This window comes from Sylvia atricapilla, chromosome 24, assembly GCF_009819655.1.
Source record: "Sylvia atricapilla isolate bSylAtr1 chromosome 24, bSylAtr1.pri, whole genome shotgun sequence".
In the NCBI taxonomy this organism is placed as follows: Eukaryota; Metazoa; Chordata; class Aves; order Passeriformes; family Sylviidae; genus Sylvia; species Sylvia atricapilla.
In genome coordinates this window covers 6,612,189-6,636,126 of record NC_089163.1, presented here as the reverse complement: position 1 = coordinate 6,636,126, position 23,938 = coordinate 6,612,189, and the positions used below count along the sequence as shown (strand labels likewise).

The 23,938-nt window shown below is 51.9% G+C and overlaps 2 protein-coding genes across 39 annotated transcripts in view; one reads left to right on the top strand and one right to left on the bottom strand.

Annotated features, from left to right (window-relative positions):
* Positions 1 to 3,494, top strand: part of EPB41 (erythrocyte membrane protein band 4.1) — a 95,656-nt gene extending 92,162 nt beyond the window's left edge. For all 38 annotated transcript variants that reach the window (XM_066335226.1, XM_066335242.1, XM_066335255.1 and 35 more), the window contains one exon: positions 22 to 3,494. Coding sequence is in view for 2 of the 38 variants with exons in the window: in XM_066335232.1 (XP_066191329.1) it covers positions 22 to 117 (96 nt within the window). In the remaining 36 variants the exon portion in view is untranslated. The remainder of the gene's footprint in view (positions 1 to 21) is intronic.
* Positions 3,495 to 9,203: 5,709 nt separating this feature from the next.
* Positions 9,204 to 17,789, bottom strand: TMEM200B (transmembrane protein 200B). The gene is made up of 2 exons (XM_066335265.1): positions 17,659 to 17,789; positions 9,204 to 10,958 (listed from the first exon to the last, which is right to left on the bottom strand). The coding sequence occupies exon 2, from the start codon at positions 10,933 to 10,935 to the stop codon at positions 9,646 to 9,648; it is 1,290 nt and encodes a 429-aa protein (XP_066191362.1). The 5' UTR covers positions 10,936 to 10,958; positions 17,659 to 17,789; the 3' UTR covers positions 9,204 to 9,645.
* Between the last annotated feature and the right edge of the window lie 6,149 nt (positions 17,790 to 23,938).

Here is a 23,938-nt window from a genome sequence, read left to right as displayed (position 1 = left end):
ACTCTCTTCCTTTCTTGCCAGGAAATGTTCCTGCCTGGGACAGCACCAGGAGAAAGAAACCCAGCAAAACTACCAAGAAACTACCTGGAGCACAAAGACCTCAGATTTCAGACTTGACACTCAGAAACATTCATATCATTTATTAAGAGTTGTGCTTTGACATTTTACTTGGTATTTTTCCATACTCCACTGGATCTTATTGGATTTAGGCTTTTGTTTTGTTGTTGGTTTTTTATATCTATTGTGACAGAAATATGCCATATTTCTAACTGTAACTGAATATTTTTTACAGGTTTTCAATTTTGCATTCCCTCTCACACAAAGCCTCTTCAGACACAGAATCCCACCTCGCAGGGCTCCAGGGCTCCCTGTTTTAACTCGTATTCCCTCTGCCTCGTCAGGGATAATGGAGTTGTATCCGTGCATATACCTGTATGCGCCTTCACAAAGCCATGGATCCTTCTTCCAAGAGAGTCAGTTTAAAGAGTCAGACTTTGTGCAGCATTTCTGATTGCCTCTGGATTATTTTTGTAGCTCTGGGAAGCTCCAGCCCTGCTGCGACCCCTGGGCTGTTCCGAGCTCCCTCCCCGCTGGGGCTCAGCCCTGATGTGTGATCACAGTAGGGTTTTGTGGTGTAGCCTGTGCACACATCTGAATAGTTGACTAGATTTAAGGAATACTGGAAGTTGCTTCAAATATCTTATACTGTGAATTTTAGAGCTTTAAGAGGACTGTGATAGCATCTCACCTTCTTTTCTGTGTGTCTCTGCCAAATGCTCCCCATCTGTTTATGTTTTCTAGATGCCATTAAATTAAAAAGCCCTTAGAAGTGTGTGTTTAAGGTGTTTGGACTTGGGATGCTATTAAGGTAGGCTTGTGCAGCATTCGCAGGAACTGCGTTTTTCGATGTCATAGTTTTTCAGTTGTTTGTGTTCATGATTTTTAAATAAGGTGTTTTGTTTTTTTGGTTTTTTTTTAAGTAATGGGTTGGGTTTTTGTCCTCCCCTCACAGTGCTATTTAAAGTTGAACATGTTACCCATTTCCCAGAGCGTGTATCCTACTATCATTTAATTTAAACTCCTTAAGACAATCCTTCTTAGGCCTACAAGATGTATTTGGAGAGGCTGAACAAGGAATTTTAGGAGGTGTCAGGTGTTGCTGGTTGTGATAGAGCTAAACCACATGGGAAGTGTTGACATTCCCTCTTCCATGCTGGCCTGAGTGTCTGGATTTGGCTTCATGACCCCCTTGCTGGAATGAAATATCAGGGTGATTGTCTGAATCTTGAGGCTGAGCTTACAGAGTCATCTCCTGCATGGAGGGGATGATGCAAAAACATGATTTCAGGGGCTGGATGTTCTCCCCTTGCTGCTCTCTCAGCTTCATGGGAATATTCTTGTCTGGTTTGTCCTTCCACTATTTAAATTCAGGATTCAAGAAGCAAAAAACTAACTAAGCTCTATAAAGAGTCTGCCCAGACACTTGTGAATATTTTAGTCCACTTGAGGTTGTGATTTTTTTTTTCGTGTTTAAATACAAATACATACATATGGTGTGGCACAGTGGTAGCTGAGGGCAGGGAGTGCTCTGCTTCTCAGGTGAGGATGGGAAGAAAATGGCAATAAAGAAAAAGCTCTCCAGTTTAAAATTTGAATAATGCATTTCAGAAGTCACTGGATTTAGCTCAGGCTGCAGGAGCTCCACTTGATTAGCTGCAACAGTTCTGCAAACAGAACTACAACTGGGGGCTGGTGCAGCTTCTCAGCTTCAGGTGCAATTTTAATTAAGCCATCAGTATTGATTGGAGACTGCTGGAGCTGCTGGATTTTGGCTCTCTTTGAGCCTTGCTGGCCCTGGGTCCTGCTCAGCCTCCAGCCTTCCCATGCCAACAGCTGCCTCTGGGCTGCTCTGGTGCAGGATCCCCTCCTGGGATGCTCTGTCTCCCTCAGGGCATTTTGCATTGGGGATTTAGGGAGTCCCGGGCTGTAGTGCAGAGATGAAGTCTTCCTATCGGTGTCTGAAAAGCCCTTTCCTTCTTATTCTGCCATGCAGGTGTGAAAGGGGTCTGTGTCTCTGCTGTCCTCTACTTAGTTGGGTAATTCTTGCCTTAAACACCCATTGTGCTGAGCACCCTCTGGCACTGTTTTCTTTTCCAGGAATTGAGTTCCTTGCCATTCAGTCTTTCGTTTTCATTTGTAATAGCTGCCTGAGGAGTGAAGAGGCACGTGGAGCAGTGGCTGAGAGGATTTCTGGGCTTTACTGGACCAGAGCCAGTGTGATAAATTAAGCTTGTCCATAGCACTTAAAGGCACCTGGCTGTCAGGAGAATTTAGGGGAATGTGGTCCCTGGGTGTTCCTTGGGGTGTCCCATGCCCTGAGTACAATGAGTAGGACAAAACACCCCAAGCAGGAGATTCCTGGGGTGAGAAACCTGCTGGCAGGAGAGGTGGCTCCTTTCTAAAAGGATATGCTCCCTGTCACTGCCGATGTCCCTTCTTAGAGGGCCCATAGACTAGAATAACCCTGTTTTCATTTTATTTTATATTCCCCTGGATATTGGGTGGCTGTTTCCAGGTTGTCCATTTTCACACTTCCCCCTGCTGAGTTCTTGCTTCTCCTGGAGTAATTTAAACAAGGCATGGCCTCATGTGCCCTTTGCCATCACCTGCTGTCTGACCTCAGGGGTTTCCAGCCCCCTTCCTGCCAACACGGTGCCCGAGCCCAGGAGCTGGACAGGAGCCTGGGAAGAAGATACAAGTTAAAAGCAGAAGCAGCTTCCCTCACCCTCAGCCAAAGCTGTGGTGAGGCTGCCCACTCCCATTCCACCTCTGGTGGGATTTAAAATCCTTGGCTCTGAGCATGCTGTGTCAGCTCTAGGGACAAACCAGCTAAGTAAGGTCTATTTATATGAATGTTCCCAGCTCTTCCCACTCCACAAATTCACCCAGAGACTGTCTTGATTGTATAATATACATTATATGGAAGCTATTTATATATGAATGAATGTTTTTATAGAAAGGAAGGCAAGGAGCTCCTGTTCTCCTCCAATAAACTGGAATGGCAGCTCAGGTTGCCCAATAGCAATCCCCAACCAAGGAAGATGTATTAGCAAAGGACTGACTGACTTCTGGTTTTAATAAACTGTGGTTTGCTGATTTTCCTAATTGTACAATTACCTTAAGAGGTGGTAGTGTCCCAGCCTTAGAGATGAAACTTGTAAAAAACTAAAAAAGTAAATAATTTAGTGGAGAAGATGAAGGAGCTTTGTAAAAATTTTTAAGGCAATTGTGAATTGTCTAGGTTAGGCATTTACACTCTTTATAAAAATAGGAACTTTTAAAGTTGGCAAAACTTTCTAGATTAACTAGTGATGGGAGCTGTTATTTTGGATTTTCATAGTGAATCAAAGGGAAAGTTGCCCTAGCATTTAGGCAGACCCAAGTGTTTAGTATTGCTTCTTGTATTGCATTTTTCAATAAATTTTCAAACAAAACTGTCTCCCTGGTGCTGAATTCTCCTCCTCCTTCTCACCTTTCTCCAGGTGTCTCTCTTTAGCCTTGTGTTGTGGTGACTTGGTTTTAGCAGCCTAAACCAAAGCTCTCAAATGTAGCTACAACGGTGCCAAAGCTTTCCCAGCCGTGGGCCAGCATGTCACTGGGCTCTTGGTGCCTTCAGACCCTTTTAACAGTTGCCAGTGTGGTCACATGTGGGACCGAAGCCCCCAAAAGGGCCAGAAGCAATTCCCAGAGTTCAGGTTTGTCCCAAAGAAACATCACTTGATATTAAACTTTCCTTTAAGCTGTGGAATTTGTAGTGAGCCCAGGTGAGGTGGGTGCTCAGCAGCTGCTGCCCAACCCTGAGTGTGATTTCAGTGGGGGGAAATGTCAAATCCATTGATATTTTGGTTGTATCTCATTTTTTTTCTGGTTGCAGCAGCTTTAGGAGGGGCAGAAATGAGGCACAAAAAGCTGACAGGGCATCTTGGCTGCGGGCCTGACAGAGAACAAGAGCCAAACGGCCCAGTTAGGGCAGCTGGAGACTGGAAATTGGCTGGGAAGAGCTTCCCTGGGGGCAAGGGGCAGCCCAGGGGCTGGCTGTAGTACCTCCCTGTGCCTCAGTTTCCCTAACAGGCAGAAAGAGAAGGGTGGCACATGGCATGTCATGCTAAAAGCTCTAAATTCCCATTGCTCCAGACAGTAATCACCTCTTCCACCCTCACTCTGGACAGTTTGCTTATGAGTACTAAATCTCAGTCTCCTGTAAAGCTAAAATTACCAAGGAGCCTCAGAAACTGACCCTGCCACCACAGGAGCTGCCTTCCTGTGTCACAGCAACGTGACTCACTCAGAGCTCTGTGGCAGAGCCTTGTCCTGTTATCTCCCAGGCTCCTACCCTCCCCAACCCCAGCAGGTTGCCAAAACCAGCCCTGTTCCAGGGAGTTGGGGCCTGAGGTAGTCCCAGCACTTTCAGACACTGCACTGGTGTGAGAGGTCATGGGGATACAAACCACAGCCCCAAAAACATCGCATCTGAGGACAACCAACCAAGAAATGGCTTCATCCCTTTGCTCAATGCACTTTGGGTGGGGTGTCAGTCCCCTGCACAGTGGCCAAGACATCATCACCTGCTCTCACTCTTGGCCCTATTGAGCATCACCTGGAGGGGAGCTCCAAGCTCTGTCAGGCTCTTGTGGGTCACAGTCCCACAGCTGGTAACAATATGGGGTTGTGCTGGGCTGCACACCAGTGTGTCCTGGCAGAAACACCATGAGCAGCCTTGGGACTCTCAGGTGGAGGAGACGCGAGGCTGATGGTTCCTGAGGGGCTTCTGGCACATCCCTGTCCTGGGCACACTGCAGGGATGTCAGAGGCACTAGGGATATGGTCCCACATTGCCTATCCACCAAAACCATGGGGCTTTGCTGGCCGGAGTGTTGCCATCGCTAGTGAAGGGACACCCCAGCAGAGGGGACATTGGAACCCCAACCAAAATGCCCAGGGAAAAAGTGTCTTCAGCTCATTTCCCCAGGGTACAAGCACAGGGACACCAAACACCCACCTCGATGCTCAGCACTGTCAGGCCATCCCAGGAGCCTGGAAAGGCTTTTCCTTAAAGCTCCTCCCATTCTATCCCTCTGGATGGGTGTCCCAAGCCCAAGGTACCTCTATCCAACTCACAGGCATAGCAGGAGGGGGGTGTGGTAGTGTTGCCTGTGGTGTTTTGCCTGGCTACAAGTAAGGGAAAATGTTAGGCAAACAAACACCATGGCAATCCAGATGCAAATATAAATAAAATCCCAAACCCTTGTCTCAGCCACGTGGGAGGCAGCAGCTGCCAGTGGGCAGTCTGTGCTCCTGAGTGGCCCTGCACCCACTCCAACCCACAGATCCCACACCAAAGGCAATGACTTTGTTTTGGAGGTCACATCCTTTGGGAAGAAGCCACAAAAGTTGCTTCCCTTCATCACCCATCCCTAGTCCTTCCTCATGTCTCCATCCCATAACTCAACCAAGAGGAGCAGGTGTGACATCAGGAGGAGAAAGTTTCAGTGAGTCTCCAGCTTTTTCCAGTCCAGGCTATTTTTTATGCTGTTCCTCCCATCATTGGAGCTCAGCAGCTAGTCGTGTTCCTGGAGGATCAGGGCTGCTCTCAGGGCTTCAGGGAGAATTGCTGTGGGAGCTGGGCAGCAGTGGGGCAACTCCATCACTTCCAGCTGGGAGAGCCCAAGGTTGTTCATCCCAGAGTCTGAGATAAACAGCTGAAAGGTTGAAAGGGAGGAGTTATATTGGCAATGGGCCAGGTTGGACAGGCTGAGCTCAGCTCTGAGCTCCATCACTGGTGAAACTGAGGCACAAAAGAAAAGCCAAAACCAGGTGGGGAATCACCCGAAGTCCTGCAGCAGCTGGTTCATTGGCCTTGGATTAATCCCCGCTCCATCCCCAACCACCCAGGGAAGCAGCACAGCAGCCTCCTGCACATCCATGGGCATCTTTTGCTTTTTGCCCCCAGCACAGGCAGTGGTCCCTGATGGGCTCGATGCCAAACCCCAGAGATTTGGGCTCCAGCCCCGTGCCAGTGCTCAGCTGTCAGGACACATCACATGAATGCTGACAACACTGAAGGAACCCTGGCTTTCAATCCAGGACCAGCCCCAGGGGGATCCGTCCCACATTGCTCAGCCTATTTCTATTGTAGGATTAATGTGCAGAGCCTTGGCTGCCAGGGAACCTATACAGGACAGCCCCAACCCTCCCCCCCCCCCCCCCACAAAAAATAATTCAGCAACTACTCCCAAACCCACCCCAGCTTCAGCTCCCCTGGGAGCACTAGGGAAGCACTAGGATGGGTGCCTTTTGGCTCAGCGCAGGCTCATTAATGTAAAGGCATTTTGTATCAAACTTCTGCCCTTTTTAAAAATAAAGCAACAGAAATCTGCCCCCTGCCAAAAGGGCACAGGGTGTTACAGACCCGGGGAGCACATCCACACCCATCCCACCGCTCCTCTTTAGCCACGGAGGGCAGAAGCCACACTCACCCAGCAGAGGTCACACCGTCCCCTAGGCGTCATCTTCCCGACACCTCGGCAGGAGATTTATGGCCGGGATCACTCACTCCTGGCTGTACCACAAGTGCGCACTGGGAGCAGAGCCCTCGCCTTCCCACAGACTTTAAATCTTAAGGAAGGGCTCTCCGGCCAAGCAAATTCACGGCTGTGACCTCCCCCACTGCTGGGAGAGGAGGAGGAGGAGAAAAAGCCAGCCAATGGCCGAGCAGTATTGGGGAGTGATTGTCCCTAGGTGTGGTTGTTGCGCTCCCTGAGGACAGGGGTGGCCCAGCAGCAAATCTGGACACCCGCTGGCAGGGTCTGGTGGGCACTACTGGGGTGTCCCTGGGCGTGAGAGACCCCCTTACAGCCACCGGCAGGGTCTGCACCTTCCCAGGGGACATCTCCCACACACACCCTGTGGTAGTGGTTCCTTCAATCCATTTCCCCCACTTAATCCATTTCTGGCCCAAACTAAGCTGTCCTGTGGACACGCACCAGCTTGGTGGTATGGGATAACTGCAATTGCCCTCGGTCTCTCCAGCCTCCATCCTCTCTTCCAAGGGACCCTCGGAGTCAGTCCTCATCAGCCTGGACATATTGATGTTGGGGACAACCCCCCAATTTTCTTTGCGGGTGTTTTTGATGCAATCCACCTTCTGCTAGTCGGAATCTCCTGCAGTGGCCACCTCCTGGGGTGGGATACCCTGGGGGGTAACCTGGATATTTAGTCCATAGTGTATCCAGCCTGTTCCTGAGCGGGACAGACCCTGCCCTTCACAGGCTGTGCAGTGGGAGATCTCCAGGGCTTCCAGGGTTGTTCCACGTCACAGCTCTGCAGCCAAGCAGTCAACAGAGGGATTCATCCAGGGTATGTATTTTTATGTTCTTTTTCCTGTTTCTAACCCAGCCTCATCCCTGCCCATTCCCAGCACACTGTGAGGACAGCATACATAGCATCCACACACTGAAACCAGCATTGCTAAAATCCCACAAATACTCTTGGAACGGTGTCCACAGGCAGAGCTGAAGGTGAGGGATGCACAGATGCTGATCTCCCTGGGGAAGGCACAGGGCTTCTCACCCTGCCAGATTAATTAATCAAGCTGCTTTGCATTTTGAAATGATCCCTATGTGACTCAGAAATGCCTTCCCTGCAGGATGCTGTTGAGCTGGGAAGGAGGATGGAGCAGGAGGAGGATGGAGAAGGAGGACAATGCTGGTGCAGGCACAAGGCCCATGCAGGTTCTCCTTTGATGGAAAATAAAGGGGAAAAATTAAAATGCCCCCAGTAGCTTCTCGTGCAGTTTCTTGTGGCATTTTGGGCTCCAATTTCTTGCTGCCAGTTCCCAAAGCATGGCCCAGGGCCAGGCATCAGCTCTGGCTGCAGCTAGTTAAGCGCAAGTAAAAAGTTATTTTCAGACAGAAACAACCTTCTAGCACTTCCCCTGGGAGATGCTGCTCCCAGGCAGACCCTGATGGTGACTTTTTCTTGTTGCTGTTTGAATCATTGAATCAGTGCCTAAAATACTGTTGAGATTAAAAGGCCAAATAAATAGCTGCATTTGGGCTGGTATCACTCCCAGAGAATCCTTTGGGATGCAACTGGTCCCAAACTGCAGGTGTTGGTCCCATCTCTTCCCCGCCCAGGGGGAAGCTGTACTCAAGCTCTCTGGGAGGGCTTGCATCGGAAACAGATAACTTTTCCCTGTAAAGCTTTTCCCCTGCCCCCCAAACATTGTAGGGGGTTGCTTTTTGGGGTAGAAAATGCAAATTCCAAGTAATCTTGCCAATGTTTTGATCTGGAGAATGATGTTGTTCCCAAAGTTCGCAAGGTCTGACACTCTGTGTTCACTTCAGACCAGACAGGGAGAAGCAGAGACAGGAACAACTCCCTCCCAAACATTTCATGCATATAAAAGAGATTTCAGCCATCCCAACAGGCCCCGGTTTTGGGAAGGCAAAAGGCAAAGATCCCATCTTTGGATGGATCCAATCTTTGGCTGCCACAGCCATTTTGAAGCCTCCCAAGTTGCTGAGAGCAGAGCTGTCCTCATCCTATCACTCCAATCCATTCTTCCACACCCCCTGGCATCCTGGGGCTCCTCCTGCCTGAGAAGCCTGGAGGGAGTAAGAAGGGGTTGGATGAAGCTCCAGCTCCCTTTTCTCCAGGATTCCGCCCCAGTGTCAAGGCTGCCTCTCTGGCCTCATCGCATACAGTTCTGCATCCATCGGGTACCTAGAATGGCACATAACAGCATCTGGCAAAACCAGCACCAACACTCTCCCACATCTTTGTCCCTTCCCGTCCTTCCTCCCACCACCTGCATCCTTCATCCTACCAAAAACCAGCTCTAACAAACCCAGTTCCACTGAGAAGCTCTTGGAATTGCTGCACCCCAGGTGGCCAGCAGCACTTTGCTCACTTCCTGCAACTCCCTGGGCACCTTTTACATCCCTTCTCATGCCATAAAAATCCCAAACCTTGCGCTTATCACTTCCTCCTGTGAATGTTGAGCAGCTGGTAATGGAGCATCCCTTCTCCAGTGAAGCCTGGGTGGAGGCACAAGGTCTCACAGACCCTCTGGACTGACTGCTGCAGGTGCTGCCCCTCCCAAACATCCCACAGGCAACGGGAGGAGGCAAGGCAGAACCACATGGCATCCAGATAATATTTAATAGCCCCGTTGGGCATACGTGCTCTGGCCAAGCAAATTTTCTGCTGGGTTGAGGCTGGACAAGGGGACACCAGCCCCCCTTACACATCTCACCACCCCAACCCTGCTGAAATAAAGTGCTGTGGGGGCTGGTGGGGCTCCACCTGCCCCCATGTCCACATCCCACAGTTTATGTGGGGTCTCAAAGCAAGGACTCATCTGGAAAAGCTATCAGGAGAAGGGCTTGTAAGGCCAAAGGCATCTCCCTGGAAAGACATCCCACCCTATGCGAGTCCACCCCCAGGAATGGAGGGTCAGGACCTTCTTCCTCTTGGCATTGGCTTAAAAATGCTGACCCCAAACCCCTCCTGGACGTGGGGTTTTGGGGTCGCTGGTGGGGATGAGGGGCTGGGATGTTACAGTCCTGAAAGGTGTTGGGGACATCAGACCCGCGTGCCCTGCTCCATCCCCACCACCCAGGAGCTGGGTTGGGGCTCACCCCGGCTTCGGGGCTTGCTGGGCTCCAGCAGCCTGTCTGAGGACTCGCCAGTACTTTCCAGTTTGGCGTAGCCCACAAGGCTGATGTGGTCCAGCCGGGGCCAGCTCCGGTTCTTACGGTCCTTGATGGGGGCCACCAGCAGCACCCCTGGCCGGCCAAGGTCCAGGGATTTGGAGTGTCCTGGGGTGTGGAGGTGCACATTGGGGCTGAGCTCCACCAGTGACTCTGCACCGGGACAGCTGTCATCCATGCTGATGATAATGTGGCCACCATCACCATCGTTCTGGCCACAGGGTGTGGTGCTGTTGCTGATGGAAAGCGGAACCTGGGAGAGATGTGGTGTACTGGAGGGATGCTCTGCAGGGTCTCTCTCTGCCCTCCCACCAGCCGCCCGTGCTGCCCCATCCAGCAAACAGTTGTTGAGCTTGATGATGGGCAGTGCCAGGGCACCCACGGCTGAAGACAGGACGGACTCAGCTCCAGCACGGCATGGGAGGCTAAGGTTGACCTCAGTGGAGCAGAGGCTGTGGAGAGAGGCTGCAGGGGAAGCTGCTGGGTGCTGAAGGAACTTGGCCACGGTCTGGAGCCGGTTGGGACCACAGCAATCAGACCACTTGCTGCAGGTGCCAGAGCAGGGCTGACAGGACAGGTCCACCTGGTAACAGCCCTCCACACACTCAGCATTGGCCTTGGGGAAGGGCTGGACGTCCCCATGCTGGCAGTGCACGTCCTCAGGGTTGGTCCCCTCGGGCAGCCCCACTGCCAGGCTGTAGAGCCCCTTCTGCATCAGCTGCCGGGTCTCCATGTCCCTGTTCTCATACAGCATTGTGTTGGCGCAGATGAAGATGAAGAGCCCAATGCCCATGATGACAGGGCCGATTAGCTTCAGCTTCTCGCTGTGGGGCACATGGTGCCTGGCCGCCACCTCCCTCCTCACGTCCCCCACCACACTGGTGTTCCCCATGCTGGCCCCAGCGCCCCCATGGCCCCAGTGAGGCCAGTAGCCCACCACGGCAATGGTCATGCCCACCAGGACCACCGAGATGCCCACCATGACGAAGGCTCCCGCCGGTGAGCGCATGCGGAGCTGCCCTTTCAGCAGGGGCTCTGTCGGGGGCCTGCGCCGCAGGTGGCGGCCCCGGCGCCGTGGTGGGACGGGGGGCACCAGCACCTTGCCCCCCCCCCGCTCCTGTTCTCGCATGGGCCCATTGGATTCGGTGCTCTCTGCAGTCATCGTCTCTGGCTCAGCTGCAAATCCTGCATGATGGGAGGAGAAAAAGGTGAGCGGGCATCACTGGGGATCCTTGTGCCCAGAGATGCTGGAGCATGGGACACTGGGAACAAGGGGATGCCAGGAACATGGAGGGCATAGGGACACTGGGAGCATGGGGATGTCAGGAGCACAAGGACACCAAGCCCACAGGTTACACCAGGCACGGACCAGCACCCTTGCTCTGCCCTATTGCTCCCCTCTTTCCTCAAATCACTTCTCTCTTCCCACTCAGGAGTGAAGAGCTTAGAAGCCCCTTCCAAACACACTCCCAAAGCCCCCAGCCTCATCCTTCTAAACCCCTGAGCTGTGCAGGAAGTGAGGATAGCTGGGACCTTGCTCTGTGCCACCCCCAGCACAGAGCCATCACCAGCATCAGGGCCTAAAGGGATCTGTCTTAGGTCACCCCAGTCCTGTGACACCTGCAGAAGGTGCCACCCACAGTCTGCCACAACAGCAGTGAGAGAAAGGGCTATTTACTCATCTGCTGGGGAAATTGAGGCACCTGGAAACCCAAATGAAAGGCTAACACAGCTGCACCACCCACAACCCTGTGTGTGATGATCCAATCAGGACCCAAAAACCTAAACCAACATCAAGCCACTCATCAGTTGGCATGACCCACAAATCTGTGGAGAATTTAAGCTAAAACAGGCGTTTTTCCCAGTTTTCTGCTGTCTCCTATTTCCTCTGACCTGCTCAGTGTATCCCCAGGATCCTACCCTCACACACATCAACATAAAACTCCACATTTAGGGGTTTACAGTGCATGGTGTGTCATTTTATCTAGAACTTTATTTCCTGCAGGAGCTAAAAGGTGTGGAACCTGCTGCCCAACACAGCGGGTGACCAGCCTGGCAGGAAGCACCAGCTGGGCTGCCACCATTGTGCCTGGAATAAGTGGAAAACAGGCCTTGAACAAGTCCCAGACCAAAAATATCTTAAAAAAAATATAAGTAAGCTCATGCTGACAGGAATCCATGTCCCTGCTGCATGCCCAGCCATGGCTGGCAGTGGGGCTGGGGCAGGACGGGGTGTCCCTGCACTCTCCTGCATCTCCCAGCACTGCCAGCATGGGAATGCTGCCCAGGCTGTTCCCAAAGGGAATATGAGCAGAGGAAGCTGCAGGGTGGCCCCCAGCCAAGGGATGCTGTGGGAGGGGGTGTGCCACCCCACTGCATCTTAAACTGTCAAGAAAAGCATTTGGACAACATAGAATCATGGATATTCAGCAAATCAAATCCAGAAACTAAACCCAAGGAGAGCCCTGCAGGAGGAGAGGGGTGACCATTCCAATTTTACTCCCCAAGGTGAATGAAGTGCTGAGAGCCAGCAGTGACCAGCATCCAAACAGCAGAAAAATACTACATTTTTTTCCCAGTTAATCATCTTAAGGTGTTATTAGCATCAGAGGGAAGGAATTAAAGAGATGAGTTCCAGGATGACAGCTTGTTCCTGGCACAAGGCTGTCAAGCTGTGACAACTCCAGTAAGAGAGATTTAAAGGGAAAAAAAATCAAGTCCCAAACAAACCACACCAAACCCCAGGCCATGCTGAATGAGGTGTTTAGGCTTTCTGAAAAATAAGTTGATAATCCCACATAGAAAAGGGAGAAACACAATAAACCCAAAGTAATGTTCATCCTAAAAAATGAGGCTTTAAATATTTTGGTATTTAGGGGAAACAAATGGACACTTGAACATATCCCAAAGACTGTAGGTTTTTTGCCTCGAAATGCCCTGATTCAGGTGATGTCTCAATTTTCTCTAATTGCCATCTTTGCTTCAAACTCTCCTAATTTTTATAGCAAATCCTTTAAATGCCTTGCTGGCTACTTAGAGATTAAAAACAGCATGACCCTCTACATCACAAGAAAAAGCTCTTGGACACTGGCTGGGGAAAACATGACTCCCACAGCTCATGACCCCAAACTCACACTGAACACGTACCAGGCACCCCCTGTTTTATTCTGGAGCCTCAGCTATGTCTCTTTAACCACAGTTCCTTTAACCTCTCTAACCCACCCTGTGGAATCAAGACCAGTGTCCACAGGGACTAGGAGCATCCCTGGTGTCCCACCTGTGGGGACAAAGAGCATCTCATGGGAACAAGTTTCGCTGGGGTCCTCCCTGTGAGGACCATGAGCACTTCCCAAATCCTGTCTGTGAGGACCATGTGCATCCCCTGGATTCCATCCAGGGCAATGTTTTGGGTCCGGGTGATGTTCACCTGGGCTGCACCAGGCTGCTCTTGCCACACTTTTGCACTGGATAGTGTGGAGGTCATCTCAGGCTGCTTGGGAATGGGTGCAGGAGGATGAGAGGTGCCCACCCACCCCACATCCACAGGGTCCAGACCATGCTGGGGCTGAAACAACTTCCTTCCCACTTCCTCTCCTCTTCTGTGGGAACAGGGACAGAGGTGGTAGCAGGAGGGACAGGCAGATGCCACCAATCTGGCTGCAGGCAGGGAATCCCCTCTGTAGCCCGGCCACTATTCCTACCCAGCATGCTTGTCCCTTATCTCCCCACTGCCATATTCTGAACTTGGGAGCATTTCCTTGCTCATTGCTGGGGCTGGTTGTTCCCAGAGTTCAAAACCATTATTTTTATTAATAGAATCTCCAAGGTTATATAACCCTTTTAGAGAAAAGAAACTAAAGAAAAAAAAAACCGAAATCTAGTGCTGCCATCCCCTCCTGCAGCCCACAGCCACCGACTCTCCCACAAATGGATTAATCCCACATTAGAGCAGCAGTGTCAGACACAGCTCAGTGTCCAGGAACGGGGCTCCTGGGGGTGCTGCCAGGGCACAGGTACGGCTTTGTCCTGTGCTGGGGACAGGCATTGGCTTGGCATTCTTGGCCACCTCTGTCCAGCCCAGAGGCAATTGTGGCTCACCAGGACCAGCTCTGAGGTTTTGATTCCCGGTGGGAGAGAATGACAGTATGGAATGACAGTACGGAACTGTAAATTTTGTTCTGGAGCGAGATGAGTGCTGCTCTGCCGCCAGGTTAAGTTCCCAATCCCTACAATAAGCCTGACATTAAAATAAACCCAAATATTTCTCTAATCCCTCCCATCATGAAGGCACGTTACTGGCTCTACCCTCCCACCTCAATCCTCTCCCACCGCCTTCGCAGACTGATGCTCCAAAAATTTGACACTAAATCCCAATGCATCTGACAGCAGCAGAGCTGGCTGATGGTAAAGCAGAATTTGGGAAGGGTCCCTCCTGCAGGCAGATCTTCACATCCCCTGGGTGTCTCTAGGATACTCTGCCCCTGCCATGACCACACTGCCAGCTTGAATTTGCAGCATCAAAGGCTAGCAAAAAGCAGAAATGGCCTCCAAATCTCCCTCTGGATGAGAGATACGAGGCTGTACCTGTGTCTGGAACTGCCACTCCAGTCCTGTGCCATAGGAGGCACCACCCAGCTCAGCGATGGGCTGGAGATGCAGACATGCCATATGGAAAAGGGCCAAGTGCAGGCAGCTCTGAGGGCCTTCCACTTGCAGGTTTATCCTTCTTGCCAGTTATCCTTCCAAGAGCTTTTTATTTTCCTTGGCTCACACCTGGAAAGGGCTTCACTGCAGGATAGCATCCACCACATAGAAGGGAATTAAAATCCAGCATCTCCCTAGGGAGAATGTTCCCATTGCTGCTCTGCCCCATCCCAGGCTGCACTGCCCAACTGCAGGGCACAATCCCATTCTGCACCCAGGATCCCACCCTGTGGGTCCTGTGCAGGGCATCATCATCCCAGAAGCTGGCACAGGAGCAGACCCGGCTGTAATGAACACCCAAGAAATGCTCAACAAACAGAAAACAACTCCCTTTTTCCTTTTCTTTTCCTTAAATACTGTGACTTTAAAGATAATCTCCTGATTTTGGGAATAAACTGGTTTTGCAATTTGCTGCTGAATCAGCCAACAAAGCCCACAGTGTGTCTAAAGGCCACAGTGATGAGCAAGACCCCAAACCAGCAAGCACAGCCCACTCCCCTCTTCCTCTTCCCTCATCCAAGCCCTGGGGAGCCTGTGACATCCAAGCACATAGTGGCTGAGCTCCCCCAAATCCCTCTCCACAAGGAAAGGGGACCCAGGCAACTAAGACCTTCTGGGTATAAGACTGTGTCAAGCTGTTGGAGCCCCCCAGCTCTCCCACCCACCGGGAAGGTATGAAGAATGGGAATGACAGTCTGCGCTGGGATGTGATGCTTAAAAATAACTTATTTTCAGCCCAACCTCCAATGCTGCCCCCAGCATGGGGCAGGAGGAGACCACAGGAGCAGTACCCAGGCACCAGCTCCTTCCCCATCCCGCCTCCCATCCTGGCTGTAGGAGACCAGCACCAAGGCCAGCAGGGGAGCAGCAGTGATCCCAGTGCACAGTGCATCCCTCACGCTGGATACCTGGGGTGGTCTGAGCCCTCAGCCCATGTGTGCAGTCCCTCCTTTCCTAGTTTTCTGGGTTCACTTCAAGTTCCTCTCCTTGGCTACACATAAAGGTCTCTAGAGAGAGGGAATAAGAGAAAAATCTGCAAGACATTTCTGGGGGTCTCTCAGCCGGAGCAAACCCTGTCACCACCCCAGCACCCACTGGCAGCTCCCAGTCCAGAGCCTCCCCAGGCTCATTCCCAAGGAATAAAACCTCCCTGTGTGAACCTGACACCAGTATGTTCCCAATGCAGTGGCAAAATCTGTGGGTCCAGCTTCAGCTGAGTACACCCATTAATCAACCATAATTAATTGAGTTTCCTCATAGAAACTTTCACATAAACTCAGTAGTGCTATAACCACAGCATGGGAAGGATTATCCCCTTCCCAGCCAGGAACCACCTTCTGGACTGGGAGTCTCACTGGGGTTGTGACAAATTTTCACCTTTGCTGCAGCAGAGAAGGCCCTGGGAGCAACAACTCAAAGGTCAGATGTGCCCTTTATTTCTCTCGCCGCAGCAGTGGAGACCTCGGTTTTCCCAGGTGAAGGATGGGATGGAGGAGGGGTTAACACAAAACCACCTCCACCAAGCACCTAACAACAGGGGCATCACCCCCACACCTGGGGAAGCATTGTGCCAGCTTCCCACCATCAGGTCACACGTCTGAGACAGAAGTCAGGAGCCACCAAGGCCACCACCGTCACTACTTGGAATATAATCCAAGGAAACATGGTGCTGGGGTGATCTGGGGACACAGAAGTCTCTCCCTTCGCTTTCCATCCTGTGCTTGACCACAGGCGAGAGGATCCTGATGGGCAAATGGGATGTGAGGAGTGAGAGCCACCAGTAGCTCCAGCTCCATTCACCTTGACTTCTCCAAACTCCTCCCTGCTCCTAAAAATGGGGCCATGCTCTAAACGCCTCTCTATCCCTCAGGCAAAAGAAAGTGTGTGGAAACATCCCACTGATTACTAATTATCAGAGCTTGCCTTACCCAGATTTGCTCTGCTAATTAGACTAATCTCCATGGCTGGGAAATGAGCTGCAGTCACCCATGGTGAGCTCACACAACTTGGATGATGCTTAACTCTGACATGTCAGGTCTGTGTGATGGGATTGGGATTGTAATTCCCGGCTGCTTCTGACAGACCATTGTTCAAGGAGACAATGAAAATGTGCAAATTTGGTGTTTCTCCCCCAAACCAATGCCGAAATCAGGACATCTGCATTGCTCAACTTTTTTGATAGAAACCAGATGCAAATAATTAATAAATCCAAATTCAAGATAATGCAGACATCTAAATTTAAATGGAGAACAGATTTCTAATGGCAGCTCTTTGCTCACTTGGAGGAGGAGGAGGAGTGAGGGGCTCAGGGGAATTTCCTGGGAGAATTCCTGCCTCTGGGAAGTGGTGTGGGGTGGCAGAGCACCCAAGGATACAGGCTGTGGCCAAGCACCTTGCAAATCCTTGCAGCCAAGAGAAAAGGAAAGAAAGTAAAGGAAAAATCCATAGGTTGGGATTTCCAAGGAATTCGGACCAAACTCTCAGAATTTGGCACCTTCCCTGCTGCTCCTCTGAAAACTCCCTGCCAGCACGGAGGGAGGGATGGACTCCAGGGGCTGCCCCCTGCTCCCAGGCATGGCCCAAGTCATCCAGGGGGTACAGATACTGAGACCCCACCACCCACTCCACAGGCCCACATCCCACTCAGCCTGCAAGCAAAGAAGTTCCCAGCTGTATTGCCAGCTGGCGTCACGCTTCCCCTCCAGCTTTTTATCCCCTACTCTTTACCCTGCAAAAGACACATCTCGCTGATTTCATGAGCAAGTACCCAAACCCACCCAGAGGTGACAAAGAGCCGTGGGCCCGGGCTGCCGTCGCTGACCCCTCCACGCCACAAAGCGGAGCCCCTTGTGCGCACAGGCCTTCCCGATCCCCAACTCCAGGACCTACCGGGATAATTTCCACCCACTCCTCTCTCGAGTGTTTACACCAAACCCTGCGTGGGGATGAGCTGCGGCGCTACTCCTCGCCCCAATCCTCCGCCAGGAGCCTCGGGAATTGCAAAAAGTGCTCAAGTGTCTGCCCGCGGGTGCCCGGTGTCTGCCCGCGGGTGCCCGGGGGTGCTGCGTGCCCGGGGGTGCGCATCCCGCCCGGCCTCTGTGTGCCCTCGGGGGCTGTGAATGTGTACGGCCGGTTCCCGCGTGTCCGTGCGCCCCCCGCCGTGCCCCGTCCCCGCACTCACCGGCGGCCGCCGAGCCGTGCGCCTCCCGCCGGGGCCGCTGTCCCGGGGGCGGCGGGCGCTGGGCTCCGCCGCCGCGGCCGGGGCCATGGAGCAGCAGGAGGCAGCGGGGCGGCGGAACGCCGACTGCCCGCTCCCCGCCGCCGGGACGTGTGGACGCGGGCGGAGGGGCGGCGGGTTCCGCCCGGCCCCGGGTCCCGCCCCGGCCCCGCGGGGGGCGGAGCGCGGCGGGCTGAGGCGGGGGCACGGGACGGGACGGGACCGCTCCGGGCCGGGCTCCGGCCGCCGCTTCCCGGCCGGGGGAAAGTTGCGATCGCGGCGCGGGATCGATGGGATTTGGGATTCCCCCGGCTCCGAGCGGGGCCGGCAGCGGCGGGGGATGGAAGGGGCCGGGCTGGGATCCTTCCTCCGCCCCGCTCGCGGTTCCCCTCGCCCAGCGGCGACCCCAGGCCCCCCGCAGGATGGGCCCTGCCGCGCCGGGGGAGGCTCCAGTGGAAGCTGTCCCTGACCACGCCCGGGGGAGGGATGAAACTGGACGGTCCTTAAGGACCCTTCCCCGCCAAACTGTTTGTTCCGTGAGTCTCTGATCCTGTGAAATACTCAGAGCTCAGAGACCCTTCTCCGCCGCTCCAGCAAAGCCCTCCAGCCCCCAGCCTGCAGTACACCAGAAGATCGCAGTTCTCCGAGCCAGGCCAGCCTGCGCTGGGACTGGGGCTGCAGTGGATTCCCCTTTTCAACACAGGGAGTTGGGATGAAGCATTATCCCACGTCAATCCTGGCAGCTGGAGGCGTTTGCTGCAGCCTCCCCAGACGGTGCTAACGCAGGTTCCAGAGGCACTTTCTCCTCCGGGCAGGCGCAGATGAGGACCCTCTGCAAGGAGCTGCCCAGAGTGAGGGCTTTGTTTCCCCTCTTCTGAACTTGCCAAAGACACAAAAGATCTCTCTGCCAGCCCCAGCGATTATGGCACAGCACTCCTATTCCGGCATCCTCATCCCTCATCTCCATCCTCACGTGCACATCCCCTCATCCCCATTTCCTCCTCCCCATGCCCACGTCCCCATCCCCACAGGGCAATGAGCAGAATCCCAGAGCTGTAACCAGGGGCACACCTCGACACACCGAAACTGCCAATCCAAACCTTCACCAGCACATTTCCACCTCAGCACCACACCCCAACACTCCAGTAAGTGCTGTGGGGACTCCATCTCAACTAGCGCCCCAGATGTTTCGCAAGCAGAAGCTATGTCTCAGTCTTTAATTAAAAGTGTGCCAAGGTCACATTCCCCAGATCCCCGCTCTCCCTAGGAAGCCACAAAACAACTCAGCAATTCCCTGTGTGACTCTGCCACTGTGACCCCACAGTCCAGAAGCAGATCCAGGATCCAGCTGGATGTCTGTATGGCAGGGAGTACTTCCTGGGAAAGGTTTTTAGGGATAAAGCTTAAAAATGAGATGCAGGACAGCAGGTTCCTCACCTGTCTCTTCTGGCAGGGAGCATCATCCAGAGGGTGATGATCAGGGAAATAAATCCCTGGTTCTGGGGGAATTCTGCACAGGGACAGTTCTTTGCCTCTTTGCCAGGCTCAATTAAAACAATTTCTGTGAATCTTTGGAGTTTCTTGAGGGAAGGGATTATGGCTGCGTGTCCAAGGTGCCAGCTGCATTGCTGGTGTGGAGTGATGCCTCACTCATCCTATACTTCCAGATAAGGAACACCACTGTCCCAGGGAAGAATGGGATTTGACTTTGGCTTTTCATACTGTTCAAACAACACATTCAAGGCCTCCCTTTGCCACCACTGGACTCACCTGGGCACCTCATGATTCAGAAGAAATTAATGCTTTTGAGCAAAATTTGATTTCTATTCCGAGGCTGTACCTGTGCCAGGCAGTGCTGGCTAAAGAGCCAGAGAGGGAACTGGTGGGAACTCAGTGCTGGCGGCTTTTGGAGCAGAGGTTGGTGGTTTGGCAGCATGGACAGGGCAGGAGGCTGGCAAAGGCCACCATGCTCCAGCAGTGTCCTTCCCTGCACAGGCTCTGTCTCCACAGCAGTTCTCCAGTCACAGGTCACCAGTGATGCACTGAGTGGGCTGGTCTCCCCCAGGGGTCAGCTGTTAATGTGGGGAGAGATGCTGGAGTCAGGACTGGGGGAGAGGGAAGCTGCCTGTGGTTCTCTGGGGTTAAAGCTGGACTATGCAGAGCAGGAAGGACTCAGCCTGGATTTTCCACCCTTTCTGAGATGGAAGCCACTGAGATGGAGATGTGGGTACTTCTTGTGTTCTTGCATACAGTGGGACCACCTCTCTCCAGAGGAGCAGAGGGGTGAAGAGAAAACAAGAACCCACTGGGGACAAAACTGAGAGCAGGAAGAGAAGAGGGGGCTCAGGGAAGAGGTTTTGGAGAAGAGCCTGTGACAGAAGAGGAGATGTGCAGGACCAAAAGCTCAGAGCATTTTCTCTATGCCCTGGGAGAGAGTGGCAGTGGTGGCTCTTACAGACACATCTGGGGATGGGGAAGAACAACAAAAAACAATATGAAAAAGTGCTAACATCACTGTCTCTCTTTAAAGAGAGAAAAAATTGATCTCATGATCACTGTGCACCTCCTCTTGATTTTAGGGGAGGGAGGGAACCTGAATCCTTGTTTGAAGCTCTGGTAATCCTGGCAAAGCTTCCTCTGCTCTCTGCTGCTTCAGCTGGAGACTGGGGACTGAGTCTGGGCAGGAGGGACCATGTGGACAGAGGAAGAAGGACTAGACAGGGAGTGATCACAGCCAGGATCTGAGATCAGAAAGAAGGAATGTTGTTATGGAGAGGCTGAAAGCTCGGGGTGGGGATGACTCATGCTGGAGAACATACAGCTGTTGGAGCAGGATTTGGCACCGGCTTGCAGGGCTGAGGAGCCTCCCTCATTACCAGAGAGGGGAAAGAAGAGCCTCCATGATGGCTCCTGCCTGGCAGAGGCAACTGTTGACCTGTGCTGGAGGTGATGGGCAGAGAATGCTGCCTCCTAAGCTGGGCTCATGGTCTGGAGAGGTATTTTGGGCAGCAGAGATGGCTCACAGTGAGATCCCCTCTGGCAGAGGGATTTGTAACCTGAGTGATGGGGCTCCTCTGCTCTCCATGATGCTGCCTTGGGGAAGGAGAGTCAGAGCAGTGGGGCTGGACAAGTCAGCTGTAAAGGACAAGGCATGAAGTAGACATTTCCCCTTACCTAGTGATGGGGGAACCAAGGCATGGAACAGACATATGCTCCCTGTGGGCTTCTTGCCAATGGTCACGCTCTCTTCGCTCTTCCTTGCCAATGGGCACGCTCTCTGGGAGAGGTGCCTTGGGCCTGGAAGTGATTTCTGCCTGAGGAGTCAGACCACCATCCCTCCTGGGCTGCTGGCAGCTGATGTTTGTAGGGCACCAGAGCTTCCATCCAACTTCCAGCTAGTGGAAGATGCTGCAGCAGCTTCCCCAGAATTCACAAGGCTGACACAGGGATAAGGAGGAAAAACAGTCCCCCACATCCAGTTGAGCCAGGGCCGACAGGGCAGGAGATTTGGGCAAGGCATTAGGAGCAGAAGGGTGAGCCAGCACCTTCCCAAAGTTGCTTTCAGAGTGATGGCTTTTGTATGATGCCTGGAAATAACCACAGCACCAGATTCCTGGTGCCATGGGCTAAAAGCTCCATAGGCTGCTTCGGAGGTGGCCCCATTAAGGGGTAAGTGAAAAGACTGTAAATACAAACAGACTTGTAATTAATCATGCTCTGTAATGTGAAGTCATTATCTGTATGTCCCTGGAAAAGTAATTACTTCCAGCTTTTCAATAAGAACTTGGAAAAGCCTAAAGAGTTGAAGTCTGGAAATGTCATCCATCTCCATGTAGAAGAAAAGCTGCATATTTTCACATATTAATGCAAGTTAATCGAATGTAAAAAATCAGTGAGTTTTAATACATCTCCAAAGCTGTAAGTTAAATGCCTCTTCCCAGGGGTTTATGAAAGTGTTTCACAAACTTTTCTGGTATTGGACACATCCTGTGGTGCCGTGTTTTATTTTCTAGCCAGTGGACATAAGATGGGATCTGATTTACAGATCTGTCCTCCACTGCCATGTAAAGCAATCCCTCCTGGGCTTATGGGTGCAGAGCTCGGTGTAACAAATTCCTCTTTCCAAACAACCAACCCCAAATGTTTTCCAGTTGAAGGGAACATCAAGCCAACCACTTCAAGCCAAAGCACAGCTCTGTGAAGTTTTATGCAACCGAAAGTCCACAGAAACACATCCATGCTTGACCAAAAATATTTGGGAAGATGACATTGCCTGCTGCATTTACATTCCTGATGCTCCAGCAGCCACTTGGGAAGAGGAAGAGCAGGAGGAGGAGGAGGAGGAGGAGGAGGAAAAGGAGGAGGAGGAGCAGAAAGTGAGAGGCTGCAGACCGGCAGGCAACACTTGCCAGAAACTTCTGGGCCATTGCATTTCCAGCTTGGACAGTCAATGTTAGCACAGGCTGGGCGGGAGATCTGCACAAAAGTGGGTTTAATGTCACCCCATGTCTGTAACACACACTGTGAGCAGAGAGCTGCAGGGAAGGTGCTCAATCTCATCTACACATACCCAGCACTCAGTGGGTGGCTCAGGCTGGGGTCACTGCAGCCAGAATTAATTTTTAGCAGCCAGAAGCATTCAGTAGAGGAGGTTTTGCTCTGGAGTAGCTGCATCTGGTCATCACTTGCTTTATTTTTTTGTCACACAAAGGATCAAGATCCAACTCCTGATGGGAAGAGTAGACTGTCTTGAAGGATTATCCCAATACGCACCAAAAGGCTCATCCTTCTTTCTCTTCACCAGCTTTCAGAGAGTTTCTTGCATCAAAGTGTTTTGGTTTGTCATTTCAGTTATACCCTAAATTACTAAGCATTAATGCTTACTAATGTTGAAGTAACAGAAATAAAAGCTGAAGTACTTCAGCTAAAGCTGGGATGAGATATTTTACAGAAATGCAATATTCTGAGATTGCCTTTTCATTTCAAAATGAGCCATAACATTTCCAGCTCCACATGCCTCCTGTGGGGGAGGTAATTTGGATTTTCAACCCTTTCTTGCTTTGCCAGAGCAGACAGAGAAATATTTGAGACAGGTTGGGCTCTCACTGGTGGTGGCTGTGTGAAACTCTGGTGGCTTGGGGCAGAGGTTGAGGCACCTTCCTGATATTTCATCCCACAGGAGAAATCCCATGGGAATCCAACAAACCCATCAGGGCTGAATTTGAACACTCACCAAGGGAAATGCATTTTTGACCCTGTTTAATTGAATTCCTGAACTTTTCACTGCAGGAGTTCAGGAACAAGCTCAGAAGGGAAAAGTCTAGTTGAGGGGAAAGAGCTTTACAGTCAGCTAATGAATGTGGTTGATGGGATGATGGGATGACGTCTGCACTGCAGAAGCCCTCAAGGCACTGTCGCTCTGAAGGGATGGAGCACACCAGGGAAGCACTGTCCTCCATCCATCCCTGACCCATGCCAGGATCCACATCCTGAAACCCACCCATTCCTTGTTCCCTCCCTCATTAAATCACCCCCATTAGCACCAGGCCTTCATTAGCAGCTTGCAGGTGGAAGGTGCTGTCCCCTGCTCCAAGTCTGAGGGAGGTGAAACCACAGGGTCTGGCAGTGTCTCTGCTCATTGTTCCCACAGTTCGACATGGAGCCATCCTGTACCAAAAGCCCCATCCCAAAATGCTTCAATATCTGCTCTGGTGATGAAGGAGCTCAGCATTCCCAGTCCATCACACAAGGAAAACTGCATGACTTGGGTACTTGGGCACCCCTAAGACAAAAATGTGCCTTCATCTGCCTCGATTCACAGGCTGAGGAAACATCTTGGGTCAGAACATTAAATGGCTGTTACTGGCAATTCAGACATCTGAGCCCAGTATTCCCAAAATACAGCTAATATGCTCACTGAAATGATGTGTCTTGCTGTGCCTGAGCACCAGGTTCTTCCAGCAGCCCCAGAGAAGGCTCTGGCTCTGCTTCCAAGCTGCTAAAGGATTAGTAAATTAAAAAAAAAAACAGTCCAAACCAGAATAAAAAAAATCACCCAGTGCAACATCCACAGCCTTTCCTTGCGCTTTAAAGTTGGCCACTGAGGTTAGGCAGGAGCAGAAGGAGCCTGTCCAGTGCCTCAGCACTAACAGATTTATCTTCTCCTCGGCCCATCCGCTGCATCTCAGCATCTCTGGAACATTATTGCATTTATTCATGTCTGTGTTTCAAATAACATCTAGAG

Coding starts and splice junctions, on each gene's coding strand:
- TMEM200B (XM_066335265.1), bottom strand. CDS start 10,935: ATGACTGCAGAGAGCACCGAATCCAATGGGCCCATGCGAGAACAGGAG.